Source organism: Barbus barbus (genome assembly GCF_936440315.1).
Source record: "Barbus barbus genome assembly, chromosome: 11".
Taxonomy (NCBI): Eukaryota; Metazoa; Chordata; class Actinopteri; order Cypriniformes; family Cyprinidae; genus Barbus; species Barbus barbus.
Genome location: NC_136739.1, coordinates 4,282,379 through 4,309,075, shown reverse-complemented (window position 1 = coordinate 4,309,075; position 26,697 = coordinate 4,282,379). Strand labels below are relative to the sequence as shown.

Below are 26,697 nucleotides of genomic sequence, written 5' to 3'. Positions count from 1 at the left end.
TTGCTGTCAGAAGAGGTGTCGTCCAAGTCAGCGGGACAGTTCGCTTTTTTCATAATGATATCATTCTGTAATATCATCTGTTGGTCACTGTATGTGCTTTGCAAAGGGTAAGATTTCATCAGTGTAAATATCTGAGGGACTGTCGGTCAGCTGATGCGGGGATGCAGCTGTCACTCAGATTATCGCTGTATCGAAGCCTCTTTCTGTCAGTCTGTATGCAAGCCATCTACTATGTGGAAAGGTCTAAAAAATTGCTACTAATAATGATTTGAATAAGAACCTTTTTTTGTGCAGTAGTTTTAGTCATACAAGAACTTTAGGAAATACAGTTGCGGTTTTCTCAAGTGTGTCTCACAGGTAAACCTAAAATGTTTTTTTGCAGGTCCTGGACCAGTGCAGGACAGACCGCTTACAGCGTTTGTAAGCAGGATGCTGTGGCCATTACAGAGAACCTAGGACGCTCCCTTTTTAACAGACAAACAATCCACGGCACTCAGCACTGGGCAATATGACAACACAGCTGAGTCAGAGAGATCGAGAGAGCGAGGACCCCAGCACTCCACTCAGGAACCTTACACTGCTTCGGTTATGTCAAATAACAGCGGCTCGCTGTTTTGCATTTAATAACAAACAGCCCACACGAGTTTACGACAAGTGCGTGTTCCACTTTATGGAAGAGAACCTCAGGGACACAGCGTTATACATATAGTTTACATATTCATAAAGCATTACAGGCCAGCAGAAGTTTCATAATGTGGGGCCCTCAGCAGGGGGCCACAAATTACGTATAGAGAGTGACAGGTGCACTGTGGTGGTCTCTCGCTTTCAATTATTATGAAAGCACATTTCCATTACTGTAACTCACATATGACTTGGTAAGTAAATCAGGGAGATTATGCAGACATGGAACAATTATGAAACAGGAAAACAATCTCTGGTCCAAAACCTAGTGAGCTGCCTTTCCATCTAAATAGGCAGTTTCTAAAGAATTTAGATGGAACTTCAAAAGTGGCTGAGATGCAACTTATAATTGATTTCAGTGAAGTGTGCTGTTAGTATGTTGCTTTGCTAAAGATATTCGTAAACATAAAACACTTAGCATATACAATAGTGAATACAAATTTAAATGTCTTTATTAAATGACTATTCTATGTATTAAATTTGATTATTTTTGTAAAATTCAATTTAACAATTTTTTTTATTTTATTTTATTTAGTTTTATTTTATTTTTTGATAGTTTTAATAAAATTAATGAAATTATTATTTATGATTCTGTCTACCATCTTGAATTCATTTGGAGATCAGTACAACTAGATGAGTCCCAGAGACAGATCTAGTGTTAATTTAGTCAGCTATTTCAATTTTAGTCTTAGTCCCGTGGTAAAATGTCCTTGTTAGTTTTTATCATATTTAGTCAACCTTATCCTATTTAGATTTAGTCAAGTTTTAGACGACTAAAAGTTTCAAAATTTTAGTCTAGTTTTAGTCCAAGAAAACCTGAAGAATTTAGTCTAGTTTTAATCAATGAAAACTTGACATTTTAGCAAAAAGATTATTATTAATTAACCGTACAACAGTATTCATTTTGGAAGCCATTTTTTATTTAGTCTTAGTTTTACTCAAATGTACATTTTAGTTATCATATTTAGATAACCTTGTCAAGTTTAAATCAATGAAATGTATGAGCATTTTAGTCAGGTTTTAGTCAACAAAATCTTAGTCACATTTTCGTCATTTTGAATAATGGTTAAACTGATAAAAAAAATATTTTTGATCAAAATTATAATCATAATGATTGTTGTCATTTGAGAAATTTACTTCTGCATTTCAGGTATTGCACTTTCACCAGTAAGCACAAATCAATAGAATGTGGACATGTACATGGTGTATTTTACCTCATCTAGTGCACTGATTTATTAGACTTTTTATTATATAAATTAATACCATAGACTTATGTAATGTACTGTAGATCTCTGTCTACATTATGAAAACTGGTAAATCAAACAAAAAATATTATAACAGTGAAATTCCTAGTAACTCCAAATGGCAATAGCCTATTTCTCTATTAAAACAACAGCGGTTGAGTAAGTGCATTTATTCAGCAATCAGAATGGCAAACAATATAGTAGAGATCTCATGTCAGAACAGACCGACTGAGGGACACTTTCATTTAGTTTGCTAAACTCCAGCTTGTTTGTTGGTGTTTTCAGATCATTGGCTGCGGCGCCGCTTCCGAAATGACCAGAGAACTGGCCCCCCGACTGAGCCTGGTTTCTCCCAAGGTTTTTTTCTCCATTCTGTCACCGATGGAGTTTTGGTTCCTTGCCGCTGTCACCTCTGGCTTGCTTAGTTGGGGACACTTCATTTCCAGCGATATCGTTGACTTGATTGCACAGATACTATTTAAACTGGATGATGACATCACTGAATTCAACGAAGAACTGCCTCTAACTGAAAATTGAGTGTTTACTATTGTCCTTTTGCCTTACTGACACACAGCATTCTCTCTTTGCTGTCTGCAGGTGACAGTGCCATATATCTGTCCCCAATCCCATCATCCTAACAGATGGTGTCTGCTCTAGCTATGTCTGTGTGATACATTTGTATTGTCTTTTTCAATAACTACCAAAGTCACATTCTGTGCGTTTGGCCATGGCTTCCTTGTTCCTAATATGGTCTTCCTGTTAGTGATTGACAGTCACATACACTGTATACTGCTCATGCCATGCCCTGAACATCACGGCCAAAGCTGTATATAAACTAGACATTTAGGAAGATTCAGTCTTGATTCATTGAAGCTTTTAATCTGACAGTCGGTGGCGATCATCCATGTATTATTTACAGTCAAGTTCATGTATATTTATCATATGCAAGATTATGTAAAGATAGAGGAGTTAAACCATTGATGTGTCATGTATTTATTGGAAAAAAGCCCATCACAAACCGCACATGCATCAGTCTTTCTTCAACACTAGATGCTTGATTAGAATTTTGAATAAATATATGTATTTCTATAAATTATGTTTGGAAAGATTATCGGAAAAATAAATGAAAGAATGTCAGAATGCAATCTAGTTGGATGAGGCAGGAATTGCAAGAAATTCAACACTTCTGATCCACATTCTGGTATGTTATGAAAGGCCAAATAATTAAATGAAAAAATAATTAGATATAAATATAAATGTATTAATCCTAAAAGTTATAATTCTAAATACATAAATGTAAATTTCAATATTAATTTATTTAATCTGAATATACACTTAAAAGTCAGAAAATATAAATGCAAAATCATGAATATATATATATATAACTAGTTGCAGGTATAATTTTAGATTCATTGCATGTAAAGTAAAACATTTCAAAAGTTTTTGTGTTTTAATTTTGATGATTAGAGCTTACAGCTCATGAAAGTCAAAAATCAGTATCTCTAAACATTAGAATATTTAAATTTGAGTTTCAATTAATGACCATCTCTACAGTATAAATTCCGGGTATCTCTTGTTTTTTGAAACCACAATAATGGAGAAGACTGCAGACTTGGCAATGATCCAGAAGACGAACATTGAGGCCCTCCACAAAGAGGGTAAGTTACAGAGGGTCATTACTGAAAGGGGTGGCTGATCACAGAGTGCTGTATCAAAGCATATTAAAGGCAAAGTTGACTGGAAGGAAGAATTTGGGTAGGAAAAGGTGCACAAGCAACAGGGATGACCGCAAGCTTGAGAATACTGTCAAGCAAAGCTGATTCAAACACTTGTGAGAGCTTCACAAGGAGTGGACTGAAGCTGGAGTCAGTGCATTAAGAGTCTCCACGCTCAGACGTCTTCAGGAAAAGGGCTACCAAGCCACTTCTGAACCAGAGACAACGTCAGAAGCGTCTTACCTGGGCTGTGGAGAAAAAGAACTGGACTGTTGCTCAGTGGTCCAAAGTCTTCTTTTCAGATGAAAGTAAATTTTGCATTTCATTTGGAAATCAAGGTCCCAGAGTCTGGAGGAAGAGTGGAGAGGCACAGAATCCATGTTGCTTGAAGTCCAGTGTGAAATTTCCACAGTCAGTGATGATTTGGGCTGCCATGTCATCTGCTGGTGTTGGTCCACTGTATTTTCTGAAGTCCACAGTCAACGCAGCCATCTACCAGGAAATTGTAGAGCACATGCTTCCTTCTTCTGACAAGCTTTATGGAGATGCTGATATCATTTTCCAGCAGGACTTGGCACCTACCCACACTGCCAAAAGTACCAAAATCTGGTTCAATGACCATGGTGTTACTGTGCTTGATTGGCCAGCAAACTCGCCTGACCTGAATATTTTCAAGAGGAAGATGAGAGACACCAGACCCAACAATGCAGATGACCTGAAGGCCGCTATCAAAGCAACCTGGGCTTCCATACCACCTCAGCAGTGCCACAAACTGATCACCTCCATGCCACGCCGAATTGAGGCAGTAATTAAAGCAAAAGGAGCCCCTACCAAGTATTGAGTACATATACAGTAAATTAACATACTTTCCAGAAGGCCAACAATTCACTAAAAATGTTTTTTTTTATTGGTCTTATGAAGTACGCGGACGAGGAGACACCACCCCTCACAATGTAGAGCGCTTTGAGTGCTTAGAAAAGCAGAAAAGCGCTATATAAATGTAATGAATTATTATTATTATTATTATTAAGTATTCTAATTTGTTGAGATGGTGGGTTTTTGTCAAATGTGAGCCTAAATCATCACAATTAAAATAACCAAAGACTTAAACTACTTCAGTCTGTGTGCATTGAATGTATATATATATATATATATATATATATATATATATATATAAATGTCTGTCTATCTATAATTAAACATAACTTACTACTACTACTACTACTACTACTATTAATAATATTAACAGAATTAATATTACTTGTATAAATTTCCAAATATCACATTACCAAAAATGTACAATGGTGTTACAGGCATGTTCATGAAAATCACTCGGTTTCAATATTATATTAAAAACAGCCCGGTTCTGAAACAGTATTCTCGATTCCCATACCTTACTGTTGAGAGATCGACACAGAGAACAGAGACAGATCGTGTTATTGAGGTAGAAAGCTCTCAGAGAACCCTCGTTAAGTTTTAATGTTTTGTGAGGGTAACCCTGCTTTCAGGACACACAGTGAGATGCTGAGAAGCGCAGAGGGCACACAGTGATCTTTTCAGCGTGTTCCTGAGGAGGAGAACAGGGCTGGAGCACCACTCTCTCCTCTAATGCACCTCTGAATATGATCTCCAGATAAGCCTCGACTCATTTCATTTGGCAGAGTGCTGAGTCTGGGATGACATGAGACCCGCTCTCACTTTCATTACCCATGATTACATCTGCCATTTGGGGTCACTGGAGACCTTCTCCCCATGGAAGAGTGGATGACAGATGCCACAAGAGAGCGTGTGCATGTGAGTGTGGGTTTGTGTATATGCTTCACCTGAGTGTGGTGGCTGTCCATGTGCCTGTGTAACGCCGAGGTGCTGGACGCATTAGACTTTGGATGTCCCTCGTCTTCCAACGTTCCTATTGAAGGAGAAATATCCGGATGTTAAATGCAACATTATTCATGCAGGTTCTGGATTATGTTGCTCTAATGTATTGCTCTAACTGTAATCACATAATGGGAACACTACATGGAAATTCCTCCATTTTTTTCTTTAAATTTCTGTTATTTAGCTTGTACCACATCATATATATTGTTTGTCTTGTATATAATTTCAGCCTTAGTTTTATGAGATGTTTGTTAAATTATGTGACCATCATATTCAGTGCTTTGACTGCATTCCAAGAATTAAAATTGTTTAATAATAATAATTAAAATTCTTTTAATTTTTAAGATAATTAAATTCTCAAAAAGAAGGGCATAAAATCTGTATAAATTCCTAGATATGCATCACAAAATTCATATTGACTGAGTAATTGGAATGAAAACTGGTTTATTTGCTATGCTTATTAAGTTTTTTTTTATTATTATTAACCCGGTCACCCGTAAAAAGTTTTTCATTTGTAAAGCTCTAAAAAAAAAAAAAAAAAAAAAAAAAAAAAAAAAAAAACCTTACTCACTGATGTTTTAGAGAACTTCCTGCAAATATGGGAAAAATAAAAATAAAGGGTCTCAATTAATTATGTGCAGTTTCTCATGGTTAGTGCATATTGTCACATGACCAGAGCAGTTTATTTCCTGTTTGCACCTTGAGAAGATGATCACTGCATCAAAGCTCCAAAAACGAAAGGCTGGTAAAGTATGTAAACATAAAAATATGACAGATTTTTGGTACACAATATCTTTATGAATTCACATATATTCAGTTTTGTTGAGTGTAGTCATAGAATGAGTAAACATCTTGATGGTCACAATAGTAACCGGTGGGATAACAGTGAACTTAGGTATACAATATAAATCCAATTGTAATTTGGATTAAATTGGTTAAATCTTAAAAATCTAATTATGAGAACAAGGATATAAATTAGTAAATTAAATAATGGTTATTAAAAAATACAAAATAATGATTAATACATAAAAGTATTATCATTATTAGTAATGATACTAATAAATTAATATGGACATTTAAATGGAAAGTAGCTATTGCCCAAATGTTTGCAACAAGGATGTCATTGTAATAATTCCATATGAATTCCGACTGGTCTTGTTTCTTACATCTACTGTATTTACATATTGTTTAATGGCAAGCACAAAGATGCATGAATACATAAATCCATTATTATTTGTTATGTAAACATTATAACAAGAACAACAACAAAAATAATAATTATGAAAAAAAAACAAAAAACATGGTATCATCATGGTAGATTTCCAAACATTACGGTACCAAAAAAGTACCATGGTATTACAGTCATGTTCATAAAAAAATCACTAGGCTCTAGTATTATATTAAGAAATGGACCCAGTTCTGAAAACCATCACAGTCACTAAAAAAACTTTTTTTTTTTTCAGTGCCCATGTAGATATGCCTAAAACCTTAGCTACCTAATACTTTAACTCTATTCTTTTGCTATCTTGCAAGCACTGGTATTTTCTTTGGGAAATGCACATTAGTTCATATACCATTATCTTGAAGATGCAGGCATTTAATGGCTGAGTGTATAGGTCACTGCTGGCTGTTTAAAACTTCCGCCCACTACATCCCCATGCATGTAAAGCGCTGTGCCTCTGTGGTGTAAGTCATGCTCAGCTGGTCAAAGGTTATGCAGTCATTGGAGCTGTCTTTGTGGTAAACAAACCTTGGGGGAAGGCTGGGCTGGCCAATGACATGCGATTGAACTTTGAATAATTGGATGGATGCACATTAAGACATGGAACGGCCAATGGCCTAATGTAACATGGGATTGCGGGGTTAGTCTCCCCTTCTCTTGATCACATTTATAAAGCCATGAAGAGAAAGCGTAGTAGACCTAACATTTTCACCTGAGTGATAATGGGTCACATCAGTAATAATTGCATACAAGTCTTTTTTACGTGGCCAGAAAATGTTCTTGAGAATCTCAGTTGGATTTACATTAGGTGAAATTTGCAATATTTATTCCTACCCTCATTTAATGTTGATGAACATGTTGACTATTATTCTAAATGAGGGAAATACAGTGGGAAAAACAAAAATTGATCCCCTACTGATTTTGTTTGTTTGCCCACTGACTAAGAAATGATCAGTCTATAATTCAATAGTAGGTTTATTTGAACAGTGAGAGGTAGAATAACAACAAATAAATCCAGAAAAACGCATTTAAAAAAAGTTATAAATTGATTTGCATTTTAATGTGTCAAATAAGTATTTGATCCCCTATCAATCAGCAAGATTTCTGGCTGCCAGGTGTCTTTCATACAGGTAAGGAGCTAAGATTAGGAGCACTCTCTTAAAGGGAGTGCTCCTAATCTCAGCTTGTTACCTGTATAAAAAACAACCTGTCCACAGAAGCAATCAATCAATCAGATTCCAAACTCTCCACTATGGCCAAAACCAAAGACCTGTCCAAGGATGTCAGGGACAAGATTGTAGACCTACACAAGACTGGAATGGGCTACAAGACCATCGTCAAGCAGCTTGGTGAGAAGATGACAACAGCTGGTGCGATTATTCGCAAATGGAAGAAACACAAAATAACTGTCAATCTCCCTCGGACTGGGGCTCCATGCAAGATCTCACCTCGTGGAGTCTCAATGATCATGAGAAAAGTGAGGAATCAGCCCAAAACTACACGGGAGGATCTTGTCAATGATCTCAAGGCAGCTGGGACCATAGTCACCAAGAAAACAATTGGTAACACACTACGCCGTGAAGGACTGAAATCCTGCAGCGCCTGCAAGGTCTCCCTGCTCAAGAAAGCACATGTACAGGCCCGTCTGAGGTTTGCCAATGATTCAGAGGAGAACTGGGTGACAGTGTTCTGGTTAGATGAGACCAAAATGGAGCTCTTTGGCATCAACTCAACCCGCTGTTTGGAGGAGGAGAAGGAATGCTGCCTATGACCCCAAGAACACCATCTCCACCGTCAAACATGGAGGTGGAAACATTATGCTTTGGGGGTGTTTTTCTGCTAAGGGGACAGGACAACTGCACCAAATCAAACGGAAGATGGACGGAGCCATGTACCGTCAGGGCTAGGGCATTGAAAATGGCTCGTGGATGGGTATTCCAGCAACAAAGGAGTGACTCAAGAAGAAGCACATTAAGGTCCTGGTGTGGCCTAGCCAGTTTCCAGACCTTAATCCCATAGAAAATCTGTGGAGGGAGCTGAAGGTTCGAGTCGCCAAACGCCAGCCTCGAAAACCTTAATGACTTGGAGAGGATCTGTAAAGAGGAGTGGGACAAAGTCCCTCTTGAGATGTGTGCAAACCTGGTGGCCAACTACAAGAAATGTCTGACCTCTGTGATCACCAACAAAGGTTTTGCCACCAAGTACTAAGTCATGTTTTACGAATGGGGTAAAATACTTATTTGACTCATTAAAAGGCAAATCAATATAATCTCAATATAACTTTTTTGAAATGCATTTATCTGGATTTTTTTGTTGTTATTCTGTGTCTCACTGTTAAAATAAACCTACCATTAAAATTATAGTCTGATGATTTCTTTGTCAGTGGGCAGAAGTAAAAAATCAGCAGGGGATCAAATATTGTTTCCCCCCACTGTGTGTATATATATGTGTATATATATATATATATATATATATATATATATATATATATATATATATATATATATATATATAATACACATAGTAATTAGCAATGTTGTCCGATTCTCAAACAAGTGACTTGGGGCCAGTTTTTAAACAGGGCAAATTAGCGTGAGAGCCCAATTCCAAAACAGCGCAGATGGGAGGGGAAATTTCTGCATGTTATTTACTAACAATATGCAAATTAAAGAACAGAGAAGCAACATCTCATTTACATATCGACCAACGCAATATACCAAGCACAGCGCAAATTGGCGTAGTCAATAAAGAAATGAAGCCACAGTACGTTGAAAAGAACCGGAGGTCAAAAACGAAGGTTTACTAGAAGTTTTGATAGACTGGTATTCCAAGTCGTCTTTTATTTCCTGAATTAAATTAAAAATACATGGCTTGGCAAACGATGTGTTTGGATAATGTGTTCTTCTGGCAATATGTGTGGAAAAAAAATCTTCTACCACATGCTCTATGTTCCTTGCAGTGCCTCCTCCTAGCAACAACAATTGCAGCCATTTCAAGTGCAAAATAATTTAAGACATGCTTTTTTGGGCGTTAAATAATGGCGAAAATGCCAGTAATTTGAAGGAGCACAAACGTTAGTAAAACGCGTTGCATGATTCATTTGAATACTCTCCTCCCATAACTTTTGCATCTGAAAGGGAAACTCCTAAAAATGCATATATCAATATCAATATCAATAAGGTCAGGCGCAAAAATAACTGTCTCCATGCCTTTTCAGTGCTAATTCATCACTGTGCGTCTTTAGTAAAACCTGACAGTAAAATTTTAACACCAAAAGACGGTTTGCGCTGGTGCAAGCTGTTAATAAAACTGGCCCTTGGTAAATGAACCAGTTCTTTTTAGTGAATCATTCAAAATATATTGATATATTTTATACATATATTTTTGTAAACAGATTGCATTTATTTATTATATACAAATATAAATAAAATGTAAATGTAAAATGTAAATATAAATGAAATCTCATATATGTCTCACACATGCAAACACACAAACACGTATATACACACGCATATATATATATATATATATATATATATATATATATATATATATATATATATATATATGCGTGTGTATCGATACCCAAACTTATTTGTAGTATGCGTGATCTGCGTTGGTTTGTATGCTTTAAAACATGCAATTGCAAATTATTTCTGGTTATCCAGTGTTTGGTGTGCAGTCTTCACAAGCTTCATCACCTTTAACCTCTTGTGTGCCATTACCGTTAGAGATCTGGTTGCCATTCTCAATGGGTGCAGGGTTCGAAGAGTTGGCAGAGGTGTGGTTGTTCGCGTTTTTGTCCTGTAACTGTGCTGACGGAGAGATGGGGCCTTGATCCTCTCGACCTGGCAGGTTAATGTTGGAATTTGAGAGTCCTATGGAAAAGAAATGAAGAAAAATATTCAATAAGTACACTGATTTGCATGTGTAACCAATGCTTCAGCACAACGTAAGGCACCACAGACCATCTAACAGTGACCATCAACCTATGTGTTCCCAGTTTATGACAAAAAAAGGTGACGACGTGACATGCAAGTTAACACCTTCCACCTTGAGTCACCAACATTTCTGAAGGGACATCTGCAGCTGCTCTAGCCAGGAATTATGGGACTGATTGAGTCTAGCAATGACGTTGACGGCAGAGAGAGCGGAAGAACAGGGGGTATGTTTAAGCCTCGAGGCATGTGCGTCTGCTTGGATCGGACCGCCACAGGGATGGATATAGCACAGGGGTCAGCTGCCCCTTTAAAGCCCTGTTTCCATTACAGCATGCTCTCACTCATGTCATGAGCATCTGACTTCACAGCCAACGTCTGGGGTTATCAGAGATTCATTAACTGCATCTTTGTGTCTGGGACCCCTACAGACACTACCTTATATTCACATGAGGAAAACACATTGCTTTACACTTGAGATTGGCAATTATGACCATGTACATCTGAGCACAAATGTGTAAATGAGTTTTGTCTTTAAAATTTCATTTCAAATGAGGCATTACATTTCAGTATTTCAGGCTCAGATACCCAGTTGAAAAAAACAGCATATGCTGGTTAGGTATGATTTGAAGCATGACTGCTGGTTTAAGCTGGTTCTTAGCTGGTCATGTGCTGGTCCTAAGCAACTAGCCCCTGCTCAGGACCAGCTTAGGACCAGCACATGACCAGCTTAAACCAGCACATGACCAGCTAAGAACCAGCTTAAACCAGCTCAAACCAGAAGTCATGCTTCAAAACATACCTATCCAGGTATGTTTTCAACAGGGTATACAGATATACAGTCCAAAATCCTACAAGTGAAAATTCTGCTGTTTTGCATTTTATAATTAAACACTTTTTTCCCCCCTTGGTCAAACATCAACATAATATTAATTAACATAAATAAACATCAACATAATAGTTAAAATTAAAGTAAAACTATGTCTTAAAGGTGCCATAGAATGCTTTGATACAATATTTTAAATTGTTCTCTGATATCTACATAGAAGGTATGTGGCTTAGGTAAGGGCAAAAATTCTCCAGAAACCGTTTTACTCCAGAAACCGTTTTACCACTCTAGGATTTCTCCCCAGAATGAAACGGTCTGTCATTGGCTTATTTGGAAGGGTCATGAATAATCCTTTTGAGCTCTGCTCTGATTGGTTGTTTCACAGTGCGGCTCATTTCAGTAGCTCACAGGAAGGAAACACAGGGGAAATATATATTACTTTCTCGCACAGTTATATCGTTGGGTAATTATACTGTAAATAAAATGCGGGCATCAGGGAGCCTGGGCATTGAAACTGTTTTCAAATGCACAAGTGCGTTTTACTTTCACTTTCGAGATTCACAATCACATGTACTCTGTTTATACTATGGAGCAACAGTACTTACCACACATTTTACACTATCAGATGCTTGTCAGTGGTGCTCAGGATCTGTAAATCATTCGCCATCATCCTCAGTCATCTCTCCTTTCTCTGTTTATGTGGTAAGTGAAATCTTATGTACTGTAACAAGCTACAGCTAACAACGAGCTAACCGTGTCCCTTTAGAGGCTCATGTTATTTTATTAGAATGCGTTATTTGCTTTCCGTGCCTTTCTGAATACAGACATCAACCCATCCCGGCACATCACATCCCTGCACAGCCTGGAACATAACATTTATTTCCATGATCTGCCATTTTCGCAGTTGTCTTCGCTTGTTTCTTCACAATACCAGCAGAACATGGCACCTTTAAGATGTTGTCCTCTTGTGCCACATGATCTGATTACAATTGCAACTGAAATTCATATTTTTCCCCTCCAACATCATAAATATTTGTTTTAAATATTAGAAATAATAAAAACAACTTTTACATCTGTAAAAATAACTTTTCTATTTTAATATATTTTAAAATGCAATTTACTCTTGTCCTGTAATGTAAAGCTGAATTTCCATCATCATTACTCCAATCTTCATTGTCACATGATGTTTCAGAAATAATTATATTATGCTGATTTGGTGGTCAAGAACATTTTTGATTATTATTATCAATGTTGAAAACAGTTGTGCTGCTTAATATTTCTGTGAAAACCATGATTTTTTTCAGGATTCTTTGATAAATAGAAAGTTTAAAAGAACAGCATTCATATGGAATATAATTTTTTGTAACATTATACATTTCTTTACTGTCATGTGATCAGTTTAATAAGTCATTGAATTGAAGTATTAATGTATTTAAAAACTAAAGCATTAAAAAGCAACAACAACAACAACAACAGAGAAAGACAGCTAGACTAGATGTGCTGTCCACAATTGAAGAATAATTAAATACAAAAAGTTAATTAAATCTGATTAAATATGAGGGCTTTATAACACCCAACCTTAAAAGGTGCAATATAGCATGCGGAAATGTTGTGTTGTAGACATGTCTTGAAATATTTCAAGCATGACACTAACACAAACATTATGACAGATTAATGTTTAGTAATGGGAGAAGTAATTTCCTCTGCTCTGCAGTGACACTGAGTGTGTCCTAAGATGCGCAAACACACACATTATACTCTGGGGATTCACACGCATTGCAGCGATTCACATCCGTCAGCAGAGCAGGAGACTTTGATATTTAATATTTCATAGCTACATCATCTCTCGTCCATGTAATATTTATGTGACTGGAGCTAATACCCCCTGTGCCCTTTACAATAAACTGAATCAAGACAGAGAGAGAAAAGAAAAGGGGAAATAAATAAATTTGATATATATATATATATATATATATATATATATATACACACACACACACATATATATATATATATATATATATATATATATATATATATATACACACATATATATATATATATATATATATATATATATATATACATATATACATATACATATACATATACATATATATGTACATATGTGTATATATATATATATATATATATATACACACACACACACACAGTGGGGTGCATTTTTTTTTGCCCCTTACTATTTTTTTTTAAATATATTTCTTGCATATTTGTCACACTTGAAAGATTCAGATCATCAAACAAATTTTAATATTACACAATGATAATCCGAGTAAATACAAAATGCAGTTTTGAAATAATGATTTAATTTATTAAGGGAAAAAAGCTGTCCAAACCTGCCTGGCCCTACGTGAAACAGTAATTGCCCCCTAAATCTAATAACTGGCTGTGTCACCCTTTGCAGCAACAACTGCAATCAAGCGTTTGCGATAACTGGCAATGAGTCTTTCACATCACTGTGGATGAATTTTGGCCCACTCTTCTTTGCAGAATTGTTTTAATTCAGCCACATTGGAGGGTTTTGAGCATGAAAGGACTGTTTAAGGTCATGCCACAGCATCTCAATCGGATTTAAGTCCGGACTTTGACTTGGGCACTCCAAAACCTTAATTTTGTTGTTCTTGAGCCATTCAGAGGTGGACTTGCTGGTGTGTTTGGGATTGTTGTCCTGCTGCATAACCCAAGTGCGCTTGAGCTTGAGGTCACAGATTGATGGTCGGACATTCTCCTTCAGGATTTTCTGATAGAGTGCAGAATTCACGGTTCCATCAATTATGGCAAGTCGTCCAGGTCCTGAAGTTGTGTGTTGGTGTGGTTTTACGCCATGTAACGGGACATGCACCTTCCAAAAAGTTCAACTTTTTTCTCATCAGTCCAGAGAATATTTCCCCAAAAGTCTTGGGGATAATCAATATATTTTTGGCAAATGTGAGATGGGCCTTTGTGTTCTTTTTGGTCAGCAATGTCTTTTGCCTTGTAACTCTCCCATGGATGCCATTTTTGCCCAACCTCTTTCTTATTGTTGAATCATGAACACTGACCTTAATTAAGGCAAGTGAGACCTGCAGTTCTTTAGATGTTGTTCTGGGTTCTTTTATGACCTCCTGGACGAGTTGTCATTGCGCTCTTGGAGTAATTTCGGTAGGCCAGCCACTCCTGGGAAGGTTCACCACTGTTCCAAGTTTGCTCCATTCGTGGATAATGGCTCTGGACCGTGGTTCGCTGGAGTCCCAAAGCCTTAAAAATGGCTTTATAAACTTTTCCAGACTGATACATTGCCACAGCCATATCACCCTGCAGCCCAAGACTGGTTGCCCTCTGAAGCTAAGCAGGGTTGAGCCTGGTCAGTACCTGGATACCTCCTGGGAAAACTAGGTTGCTGTTGGAAGAGGTGTTAATGAGGCCAGCAGGGGGTGCTCACCCTGCGTTCTGTGTGGGTCGTAACGTCCCAGTATAGTGACGGGGACACTGTACTGTAAAAAGCACCGTCTTTCGTATGAGACGTTAAACCGAGGTCCTGACTCTCTGTGGTCACTAAAAATCCCATGGCACTTCTCGTAAAGAGTAGGGGTGTAACCCCGGTGTTCTGGCCAAATTCCCTGCACTGGCCCTTGTCAATCATGGCCTCCTAATAATACCCATCCACTTGATTGGCTCTATCACTCTCTCCTCTCCAGCTGTAGCTGGTGTGTGGTGAGCGCACTGGCGCCGTTGTACTGTGGCTGCCGTCACATCATCCAAGTGGATGCTGCACACTGGTGGTGGTTGAGGAGAGACCCCCACTTGATTGTAAAGCGCTTTGGGTATACAGCAAATCACAATAAAAGCGCTATATGAATGCATCATTAATTCATTCATTCATACATGTCAACTATTTTGTTTCTCATCTGTTCTTGAATTTCTTTAGATCGCGGCATGATGTGTTACTCTTTTAAGCATGCTTTACTTTGTCAGATAGGTTCTATTTAAGTGATTTCTTGATTCAACAGGTCTGGCAGTAATCAGGCTTGGGTAGATTAGGTTTGGATAGTGAAATTTAACTCAGCTTTCTAAAATAATGTGGTTAAATCACAGTTCTTTCATGATTTAACAGGAGGGGGCAATTAATTTTTTACGTAGGGCCAGGTAGGTTTGGACAGCTTTTTCCCTTGTTAAATTAAATCATCATTTAAAAACTGAATTTTGTATTTATTAGCATTATCTTTGTGTAATATTAAAATTAGTTTGATGATCTGAATCTTTTAAGTGTGACAAACATGCAAAAAAATTAAATTAAATAAATAAAAACAGGAAGGGGGCAAAAACCTTTACACGGCACTGTACATACACGTACATATATATCTCTAGACAACATTACACATGCACCCAATAATTAAAGCTCATTGATTATGTCTCCATAACATCCCATAAAATGCTGTTACACATGAAATTAACAAACCAGACATCTCAATCATCCACTGCAATCAAAGGAGATTCCATATTCTTAAAATGATCTTTGCTTTAGATCCATATAGAGTTTAAAAATGTCTGCTTCTGATTGATGCAATTAGTCACAGTGTTTGCTAAGTTAATTGTATTGATCTTTCGTGATCTTGGCGATGCATATAAACAGAATGCAGACAGCTGATTCTCGCCTATAGATTGGAAAATAGTTAAACAGCTCAACAAAGTAACCAATCAAGGACTAAGATATTTAGATTAAACTTGACAGTTGCACATTTGTGAAACAACATTGAAGTTCTCACATTTATTTTGCACGAGCACATATGGGTTGGGGTCATATGGGATCCACGCTCATAAATTCATGATGGGAGTAGATAAAGCATCTTTAATTAAATACAAAGGTTAAGAGGGGGAGGCGAGGGAAACTGTGTTGGACACAGCATGTGAACTAAATTGGCATGCACACCCAGCATCCTTCCTAAGAATGCTTTCTCATCAAATTATCTTCTTTTAATGTGACATTTAACACTCTTTTCATTAAATGGATATGTCCTTAATGTGCTTTATATGTTAGTTAAATATAAAGATAAATAAAGATGCCGGAAAACCATTCCAGATTATTCTGGCTCAGTTCAACCTTTGGGCCCATAGTCTAGAAGCATTTAAGGGCAGTTGTTGCATAAGGATGTTGTTGTGCCGTAAAAGTGATCCAGAGAAGATGCAAAATACAGACTAAACCTCCATCATACATAAACACACTGCCTGCATCATAATGGGTTTCTGGGAGAGAACACTAAGGTTTTATGGTAAATGTCTGTTTTATCAGCACTAACCTCACTGTTTTTGACAAACATAAAGCATGGCACTGGATGAGCGTGATGGGAAAGTTTCTATAATTTGACCAGACTATTTTAATGCTCCTGCAGCAAATTAAGCATGACCATGTGTGCTGGTGAGCGTAAACTCCTTTGATGAGCTATAAAAATCTGTGATTCAAGACAAATCTGCGATTCATGTCTTTGGAGCAAGCAATACAACGGTTTAAAAGGAAAGTTCACACAAAAAATGAAAACTGTGTAATCATAATCTGTGTTTCCATTAACCTTCAAATTGCGCAAATTAAAATTGTGAATCGAAAATACGTCCAATGGTAACATGACAATTTCCCAAAAACTCCAATATATATCAAAAAAAGTTTTTACGCAAAAGGTTTTTCAGGCAATTTGAAAGGAATATTTTCAAAAACTGCAATGGAAACTATTTTTCCACAATTACAGGTCACCTGGTGTAAATAAAAATCACAATCATTCTTTAATATACTATAACCTCAAATAAACACCACATACGTGGCCACTCTCAAGAATAAGGGAATTTCATTGCCATTAATGCTTGGATAACCCCTTATTTACACTGCACATGTCTGCGACGCATTATGGCTCAGATGTGGCCACTCTAGTCAATGGTGTGGTTTAAACCAGCTGCGCTGCAGTACATTTCAGAAGCGTCCTTATTGCTTCGCTGTAAACCTACCAACATACATCAAAATGACTTATCGTGAGAGGAAAAAAAAAAAAGGTTTTAGTGTTACATCGGTTAATGGAAACAGCATCATTTCGCAATAGTTTTTTATTGACTTATTAAATATCGCAAAAGTTTTGTGCAAATCTGTGATAGAAATGCAGCTAATTTACTCACCCTCATGACATTCTAAATCTGTATGACTGAATTTCTGCTGTGAAACAAAAGATTTCAGCAAAAAGTCGAAATAAAGTACTGTCGCTCTGTGGCACTTTCAACATTGCTTTTTATGACTGAGAGGCCTGACGTGGTCCAACACTGGCTCAACTATAGACAAAGTGCTTGGTCATTCGTGTATCCAATTCCTTTTGGTGCAACAAATGGCACCGGAATTACTTACAACACCTTTAGAACACATGTACCCAAACACATGCACACACCCTCACTCACCGCTGTCACGGATCTTTCTTCCAGTGGTGGATTTGCGGAGCAGGCTGCGTCCTGAGCTGAAAAGGGTGTTGAGCTCATCTAGAGGGCTGGTGAGGGGTCTCCCATTGGCAGGGTTGAAGAGCAGAGGCGAGGAGGAGCAGGAGTGAGCTCTGCGGGGCTCTGGCCTCGAGGTCTTTACTGGAGAGAAGGGAGGTTTGGAACTGCTTGGGGGCGTCTCTGCCAGACCGTGGCCTATTTTATGGGAGACTTTGGGGGAATCGGTGGTAGCCACAGAAGATGCACGGGTCAGGACCAAGAAGTTTGGTTCAGGGGGGAAGGGGAAATGGGATGGGGGACGGTAAGGAGGTGGAAGTGCTGCCGGAGGGGGAGGAGGAGTCAAGGGTGGCGTGGATTTGTCTGGCATTAAGACAGAAAGACTCGGTGAGGAGTCAGCTCTTTGCCGGGTATACTGTGGGGAGAGTGGGCTGCCCCCATCCTGGCTGGTGTAGTTGAGGTTGGTCTCGAACACAGGCAGCTTCTTCACCTCCAAAGGCGTGAGGGGGGACTCATCTGAGGCGGGAGAGCAGGTGACAGGGGACGGAGGGAAGACTAGAAGAGGGGGACGATGTGGAAGGAGGTTGGGGAATGGAGCTGGAATGTCACATGCCGTCCCATCCTTGCCCTGCTGCTTTACCCCAAGCGTGCCAGAGTGCTCCATCAAAGTCACAGGCCTCTTGATTTCCAGCACTGGGGCAGGTAGGGTAGTGGTAATGGGATTGATAGCTTCAAGCTTGATCACCGGAGCTGACCCCACCTCATCAGGTGGGAAGTACTTCATTTCCTCGTATACCGCCTCTCCCAGTTCTGGACTGTGGGAGTCAGCCAGGCTGAGGGCTCTTGAGGCCCCCACCATCTCAATATACACATCCTCCTCATCCTGGCAGGGGTAGAGGCTTAGCACAGATGAATGGGGGCCATCCGCAGATGCTGCTCGCTGGATGAGACCCAAGCAGTGACCGCCTCGTATCAGGCTAACAAGTTTCATGTCTGTGGGCCGTGCCGGAGAAGGTACAGATATCTCCTCATAGGAGCCTGTCAGTTTGGTATTAGGGCTGCGTTTGGGCTTGGGGGGTGGGATCTTCTTCATGGTGCTGTAGTCATCACTGTGAGGGCGTGGTTTAGAGAGAGCTGGAGGCGTAGTGGGATAATGGATGGTTTTGGAAGGAAAAGGAAAAGCTATTTACTGGAATGCCAGGAACAATTCTCAATACTGAAGTAGATTAAGACATTTAGTTCTGTGTTGCATGAAACATGTATATGGCCAAAAGTATGTGGACATCTGAACACACCAGTGTATTTACAATTAATTAATATTTAATCAACACTTATTATATTGAAACCACTGTCATTAATGGCAAGTTGGTACTCCCTAATTCTCCTTGCACTCTCCTGGAAAGGTTTTTTCTCTAGATGTTGGAATAGGGATGCAAGTATTGCACCCATTCTGACACAAGTGCATTAGTGAGGTTGGACTTTGATGTTGCATGATTGGGTCTGGCTCCCAAAGGTGAATCAGTGGGATTCAGGTTTAGGCTTTGTGCAGGTCAATACATCATGTATAATAGAAGAGGGTGTCCACATACTTTTGGACATGCAGTGAATGTTTGAGCTGATATTTATACATACGATCAGAAGGAGAGAGTTGGGTTTTTGGTGGGCTTCCAGATGGAGAGGCTTGACCCTCAGCAGGGCTCTCTTTGGGTGCAATACTCAGCCCTGCGCTCACTGCCTCGTATGATGCACTCAGACGTGTATTAGGGTCTCGTTTGGGTTTGGGAGGAGGTTGTTTTCGTGGGGAGGAGAGGCTCCCTCCATTTCCCTCCTCAGTGGAGTGTGACGCAGGCTGAAGGGCTGCTTTGATTGATGTCCCGATGCTGGAGTGTACCAAGCTGTCCATAACCAGGGGTAGAGGCACAGAGCTGGAGCGGAAATGCCGGAGTGGTCTGTTCCCCCCACGGCCTGCCACATCGTTAAACCTCCCACTTTTTTCAACAGCCCTAAACAAAAGGATGATGGGATGAATAATTCAGCAAATTCAAATGGTACAACTGCTTGTGTAAATAAGATTTATAATGCCATTTCTGCTATTCATCATGACTGGTATTACCCTGGTATCTTTCCCCCACCCCAAACAAGCAAATCATTATTCATTCATAAGTTTGTTCTTTCAATCTTTTACTCACTATCAGACTAGAAGCATATGTCCAGTCTCAATGTATGATGGGTAGTAAAGGTGCTAAGCAGCTGCCATGTGTGGGAGGATCAGCCTCAACCTTCATCAAATCAATACACCAATGTCATGCTGTCCATTCATCTCTGGGCTAAGATTTCATTACACTACACTAACTGGAATGGGTGTTCAAGATAACATTCAAGATAAATAAAATAAATGACTAGGCCTGTCAATCGATTAAAAATGTAACCTTAATAATTACATGAAATGCGGATCAAATTAATTCACAAAAAGTGGTACCTCATGGTAGCCAGGGGGCACAATGAATTGTGGTAAAGTAAAATTATCTACACATATATGCACAAAGAGCACACCACTTTGTTTTGCACTTTTTAGCATGCATTAGCATTAAAGACTCAGAGATAACTCATTTTCATTTTTTCCTTGATACCAGTAAACGATTCCAACAAATTAGCATTGCATTATGATTCTAAACACTATGATATACAAAAACTAAAGCCTAAAAAGATTATTTACATTGCTGATTGTTCAAGTCTAATCTGATTCCAGTAATACTCTAATGTGACATGCACACTTTTGTTTGATATTTCCCCTATAATCTGGGCCTACCATCTGTTGTTCTCGCAGGAAAGGCGATGGGAGTGTTGGGGTGGATGGTATTCGGGGAACAGGGGGGTGGTGAGGGGTTACAGTGACTTAAATCCCTAAGGAGATCTCAGCAACCCAGAGCGGGGGTGGGTCTTATCTCTCTCTGATTAGCAGTATGGAGCTCCTCTTGACTCACTTGTCAAGATTGAGTTTGCCACATCTAGATTAGCTATGAAACCCCTATCACTTAATCACCTGCCCCTCCCTCATTTGTGATGCTAAAAGTAAATGTATGTGATAAATGCGTGTGCGTTTTTTGAACAACAAGAAGCCCACCCCCTTCATAAGAGCAGATGGTCAGATGCAGAATGATTGAGGCATTGCTGATGACAATGGCCACCTAAATACACCTGTGTTTATGCTTGTGTTAATAGATTCCCTTCCAATGATAATGATCAGCCCTTCCTTGGCAACTGTTGCATTGTGTCAGTTGTTCGTGCCTAATTTCTACATAAATCTGTGCTAAGTCCTGTGTGTTTGGATAGTTTTAATAAAGCAACAAGCCACTTAATAATCTGTGTTACTGTGATTTCATCACAGGTATGGGATGGTCTTGAAGTGGAATGCCTAAAACCCCTTTCACCATGGCTCATGCGACTCATTCAGTCAGAAATTTTGTTTTTTTTTGTACCTTCTGTAACTATTAATAAAAAAAAATAAAAAAAAAATAAAAATTATATATATATTGCCTTGGGAATCAGTTTTGGGTACTGAATATCAATCGAATAGGCAAATCTGACCTTGATCTGCAGACTTTTTCAGATGGAGATGGTAGTACGTATTGTATGTTTCACCGTTAATGGCATCTACAACTAACCTGAGATCAGGCTTCCTTTTTGCTGAATTCCAACTAAAATCTAAAAAAGTCCCAGTGATTCTGGCATGTATCAGTGGCAAACTAAGGTGCATTCCGTTCCCATTTTGTTTGCAAACGGAGAACAAGGAGAACCAATAAAACCTCCCATGAATTTTTATAGGTTCCTCACACCCAAGTGAAAAAGGCCCATTTTGGAATATAATAAGACACTCCAATATAATTTAGACTGTTAGCGTGTCAAATATAATCCTTCAAGAGGAAGTCTCATAGTAGCACTCTGATTTGAGTTGCCACATCTGATTGAATTTCAGCAGACAAGACAATATTTCTTGTAAGATCCTCTAAGGGACACCAATATAAATATGATTATTTCCCTGATATGTATTTTATTTTAAGAATTAATTAAATAATAGAGACAGGAGCGCACTCAACTTATGAGAACCTTGTTACCCTAGAAATAGCTAATTTTAATAATTGAGAATAATTTTAAATTGAGATGTGTTTATTGTAAAAAGAGATTACTAACAATTCATGGTTAGTTAAAAAAGTAACACATTCTGTGCTATAAGTTTCACCTCTTGGGCGAGTCTTCTTCTTTGCCCACAGGTTCTGGTCTCTCACCCAGCGGTGGAGCACTGATGTGACCCCGGAGGCGGTCGTTCTCTCGTGCGATATCTGCTGCGTTTTGGATGACCAAGCAGTCGTAAGCACGCATACCCAAGTCCTCTGCTCCCTGCAGGAACCGTTGGATGTTACACTGCTCCTGCTGCCGAGACGTGAGACTGCGACTCGCACATTGTCTGGCCAACCAGCCACGCACCACTGAATCACACACACACACACACACACACACACACACACACACACACACACACACACACAATTAAGTAAAAATATGAGCCTGGTGACAGATAATACAGTATGACCACACAGTCTATGCCTATCACTTTACCTTTCTGACAGACAATAATCTTCCTGTGCAGTTGATGGCAGCGGTCATTAAGGTGATCGGCCTGCCAGTATCTTAAGAAAACCTTACTGTTCCCCATCTGAGCAAGAGAAGAAAAGTGGAAGAGAGATAGGTAATAACATTAACTCTGTTCCAAAACCTAGTTTGCTGCCTACTACCTAAATACACAGGAAAACAATATTTTTGCTGCTTGTTCAATTTACTTGAAATCAGCTAAAGCAACACAATTGCTGAACATTTGATCACAACTTAATTTAATTTCGTACAGCCCACTTAAATGTCAAATTAAAGTTTACTTAATCCACTTTGTTGTTGAATCGTTATTGCATTGACTGAAACTGCATAGACAGATTTTTAGTTCACAACATGCTTTACATAGGACTGAATTGGGTAGACAATAATACAATTAAGTGTTATTTTATGAATTTTTGAGTAAAAGGAAAGACCTGTTTGTGTTTCATGTTCAGTTATTTGGGCCGTTTTTGTGGAGACTGTGGTTAGATTGTATGATGATTATATGAAGATTATGGTGTTGGTGGGTTCATTCAATGAACGTTACTGTTTATGTCAGTGCTGTGGCAAGCAAACCTTTATGATTAATATTAAGATAAATTTAAAGAAAAAGTATTTATTCAATTTGTTCATTTTACTTAACCGAGTTAAAATGCATTTTACTTAATTCCATGTGTGACCTTTACCTAAAATATTTTCTTTAGTAGAAACATGGAAAAGAAAAATTGAGTAAATTTGATTCTCTTTTTTACTTCCAGTTTAGACAAATGACTGCTAAGACTTTTGTCTAAACATATCATAATTGATATGTAACCTAATAACCAAATAACAGTACATCACACGAGTCTCAACTTAAAATTGAGTTCAACAGAGTTTGATGATAGCATGATGCTAAACTAAACACAAAGCACACATACTGTATATGTTGTGTAAAATAGTACATCTTTAAACTCAATCTTTGCTTAGCAGTATTAAAAGGAATATGAGATTAACATTAAGATCAAGAATCGAAATCGCTCGTCTACCACCTTGGTTTTTTATTATATTGTCATAACACATTCTAGAACTGCTTTCCCTGCAAAGGATAGATGTGATGCTGGTATAGAATTTGGAAAAACATAAGGTATCTCAAAACACAATTGTGTTGCCTACCTTAGACGATCCCTTAAAATCAAGTCTTTGTAATCCATGCTCACTAGTTTCAGAACATTTCCCTAAAGCTCTGTAGACGTCTTAGGTAACTCACCTGCCAGCCCTGGAGTTTACAATGCTGCAGAATGTGGCGGCACTTCTCCTCTGCGGATGCTTTCTTCCTGTCGGTGAGGATGGTGTCCACCAGTTCTCTGTATCTGCATCACAAACACACAGAACATCATTGTCACCCACATACTCAACTGCAGAGGAACTCTATGAGCCCATTACTGCAGCATTATAGCATGATGGCCACTAATGCCTGTACGGGAATGCTGTCTGCATGAACCATAAAGACTACCCACTTCCTGTTGGCCTTGTTTAACAGGGCTGTGATTTTCAAACTGCAATAACCATCTAGGACTTCTTAATTGGTCATTCAGCTTCACTCCCTTGGTGGGAAAACCCACCGAGAGATGCAATTCGAGGGTCAAAGGGTTTCAGAGTCTGGAAGACTTCTCAGCATCTGCTGCAGTGGCTGTTGGCAAGACAACCATTCACAGAGAAAGGTCAAACTTGGAGAGCTTTCCTGCATTGTTCTGGAGTAGAGGGATCAAGCATCTGTGGAGAGAGGGGGTAAGCTGTAGACACACCCCTCGAACACGTGTGTGTGTTTGTGCATATGGATTATGCGTTATGAACATCTGGCGCAAGGGAATGGTGTTTAACAATCAACGAGACTAAAGGAATTCACAAAGGAAGAACTCAAGCATGCGGGATCCATGCAAATTACATCTTAAAAAACAAAAAAAAAAACAATTGCTTTTCTATCCTGAATTCAATTTGTTGCTTTTCAACTTTAGGTTCAGGAAGTGAATGTACATTTTCAGATTGTTCGTTCATTAAAAAAAAATAAAAATAAAAATTCAAGGTCAATTGAAAGCCTATACAATTACTCCGCACAAGCTCTACTCAAGGTTATCCATTTTCTCACTTGATGAAATCTTGCTCTAAATTGGCCTACAGTTCTTTCAATATGGGATTTTTATATAATGAACTTCCAGACAAACGATGTTAAAAAAAATTGCAATTGCATACAATTGCAAGGGTGATGAATTAGTATGATGATACAATTGCTTTCAATTTTATATGGATTACACATCTGAGATGAGAGAGTGATATTACTCACTGAGTCTTACTATATCCCACTATTGATGACAATCGTTTTAAAAATGAAATCCTGATATGCTAATATGATACATATGATAATAGTATAAATAATCCAGTACCATTTCTATATGGTTGAAATAACAGCAGTTGGATCACATTTACTGATGTTCTGCAAAATTTTGCAGGTGAAGTCCATTCATTTCAATAGGAATCTGTGTAATTTGGCGTTTCACGCAAAGGGGCGAAAAAGATCCCTATGCAGATTTCGCTCATGTTCAAATCGATCATGTGAATTTGTGAATTTTAGTGCTGACAAACACAACAATGCTTGTGTTCCACTTCTGTGTGAGCAGTGATTTATTCATCACTAAACTATTGATAATGGACCCTTTTTTCTGCTTGCAAAACTTTGCCTAAATTTTAAGAATTTGACCACACCGTAACACTGACTGCCACCCATCATGAAAAAAAGAAGAAGATGATGCTACAACTGCTGAACAAAAATCAAGTTGTCAGAAATGGAAGACGAAAACGAGACTCGCTCCCCAAAATTCTATAAATATATCATTACTGTGAATTCTTTTAGACCATGATAATCATGTAACAAAAATGTAATATCATGACACACATTTTTAATATGTGAATTGAATACTTCTGTTCATATATTTTTTTAAATTTCACAGCATATCTTTTGTTGCCCCATATATGCATTTACACATCTCATTCCCAAAACATTCAGCATTTTTGATGCGACTTTCCAATAATACTTCACAAAATTGATCTTTTGTTCTGCCTGCCTATTAACACAATTAAACATGTGGTGAATACTTTCTCATACACAGCTGCATTATGGGCCATTAAAGTGTCATGCCCGTGATTCGTGATGCAAGAAATCTTAATGCGTGAGTTAAAATTGACATCCTGACTTTCAACAAAAATTAGTAAATAATTTACACAATACCCTCACCGTTTCCACCGAGCACACAGCTCACATGCTTTGGTCAAGTGGCACATGGTGAACAGATGGGAGGGTGGGATTGTAGGGATGTAGCGTATTGGGGGGCTTCTCCACGTGCTCAGTCAAACACTTGTTAAAGTCTTAAGCTAAATTAACTCAGCGTCTCCCTTTCAATGTGATTTACAGCAGCCTGGTGCTTCTGAACTTCCCCTAACCCTTCTTTCATGCCCAAGACCCACGGCTTCCCACAGGAGTCATCGACCATGAAGGGAGCCAGGGGAAACCAGAGACCTCTTGTATATGAATATGAAAATTATCGATGCCCTCACAGTTTGTAGGGCCTTTGGGGATTGAGTCATATGAACTCAACAGGGTCGACTGCCTGGCAGTTAAACTCTGAATTGGGAGGGAGGAGATCTACCTCAATATGCACAGCAAATAGCCACAATAAAACAGCGAGGATGACAACAGACCATCATCTCTTATTCTGAGCATCATTATGGCGATAAGAACCGCTGACGGCATTTTTGCTGTCAGGAAAAAAAAGCAGGGACTCATGTGTGAGCATGTATATTAATGCATAAATCAAATTTCTATACCTCTCAAAGTACCGGAGCTGAGCATACTAAGAAAAATAAAACGGGAAGGTACAGAGAGAGCCTTATGTAAATTAGTGTATTATTGCAGGGTTTCCTGTTCCCAGCTGTTATCCATTAAAGCCTCTAACTAGGTGAAAAAAAAATATATCACAAGAGTGTTTGTATAAAACAAATAAACCAGATGAAATGAGTAAGGCAGAGCCAGTTGGTGGTTAATGTT

At 38.4% G+C, this 26,697-nt stretch overlaps 1 protein-coding gene across 1 annotated transcript in view; it reads right to left on the bottom strand.

The window, feature by feature from the left end:
* The window catches only part of LOC306876884 (unconventional myosin-XVI-like), a gene marked incomplete at both ends in the record, with an annotated part of 162,128 nt that overhangs the window by 13,299 nt on the left and 122,132 nt on the right, over positions 1-26,697 (bottom strand). Inside the window, 7 exons of the mRNA XM_079428326.1 lie at positions 5,464-5,549; positions 10,466-10,618; positions 17,940-19,106; positions 19,605-19,975; positions 22,213-22,459; positions 22,590-22,686; positions 23,866-23,968. Coding sequence (XP_079284452.1) covers positions 5,464-5,549; positions 10,466-10,618; positions 17,940-19,106; positions 19,605-19,975; positions 22,213-22,459; positions 22,590-22,686; positions 23,866-23,968 — 2,224 coding nt within the window. The remainder of the gene's footprint in view (positions 1-5,463; positions 5,550-10,465; positions 10,619-17,939; positions 19,107-19,604; positions 19,976-22,212; positions 22,460-22,589; positions 22,687-23,865; positions 23,969-26,697) is intronic.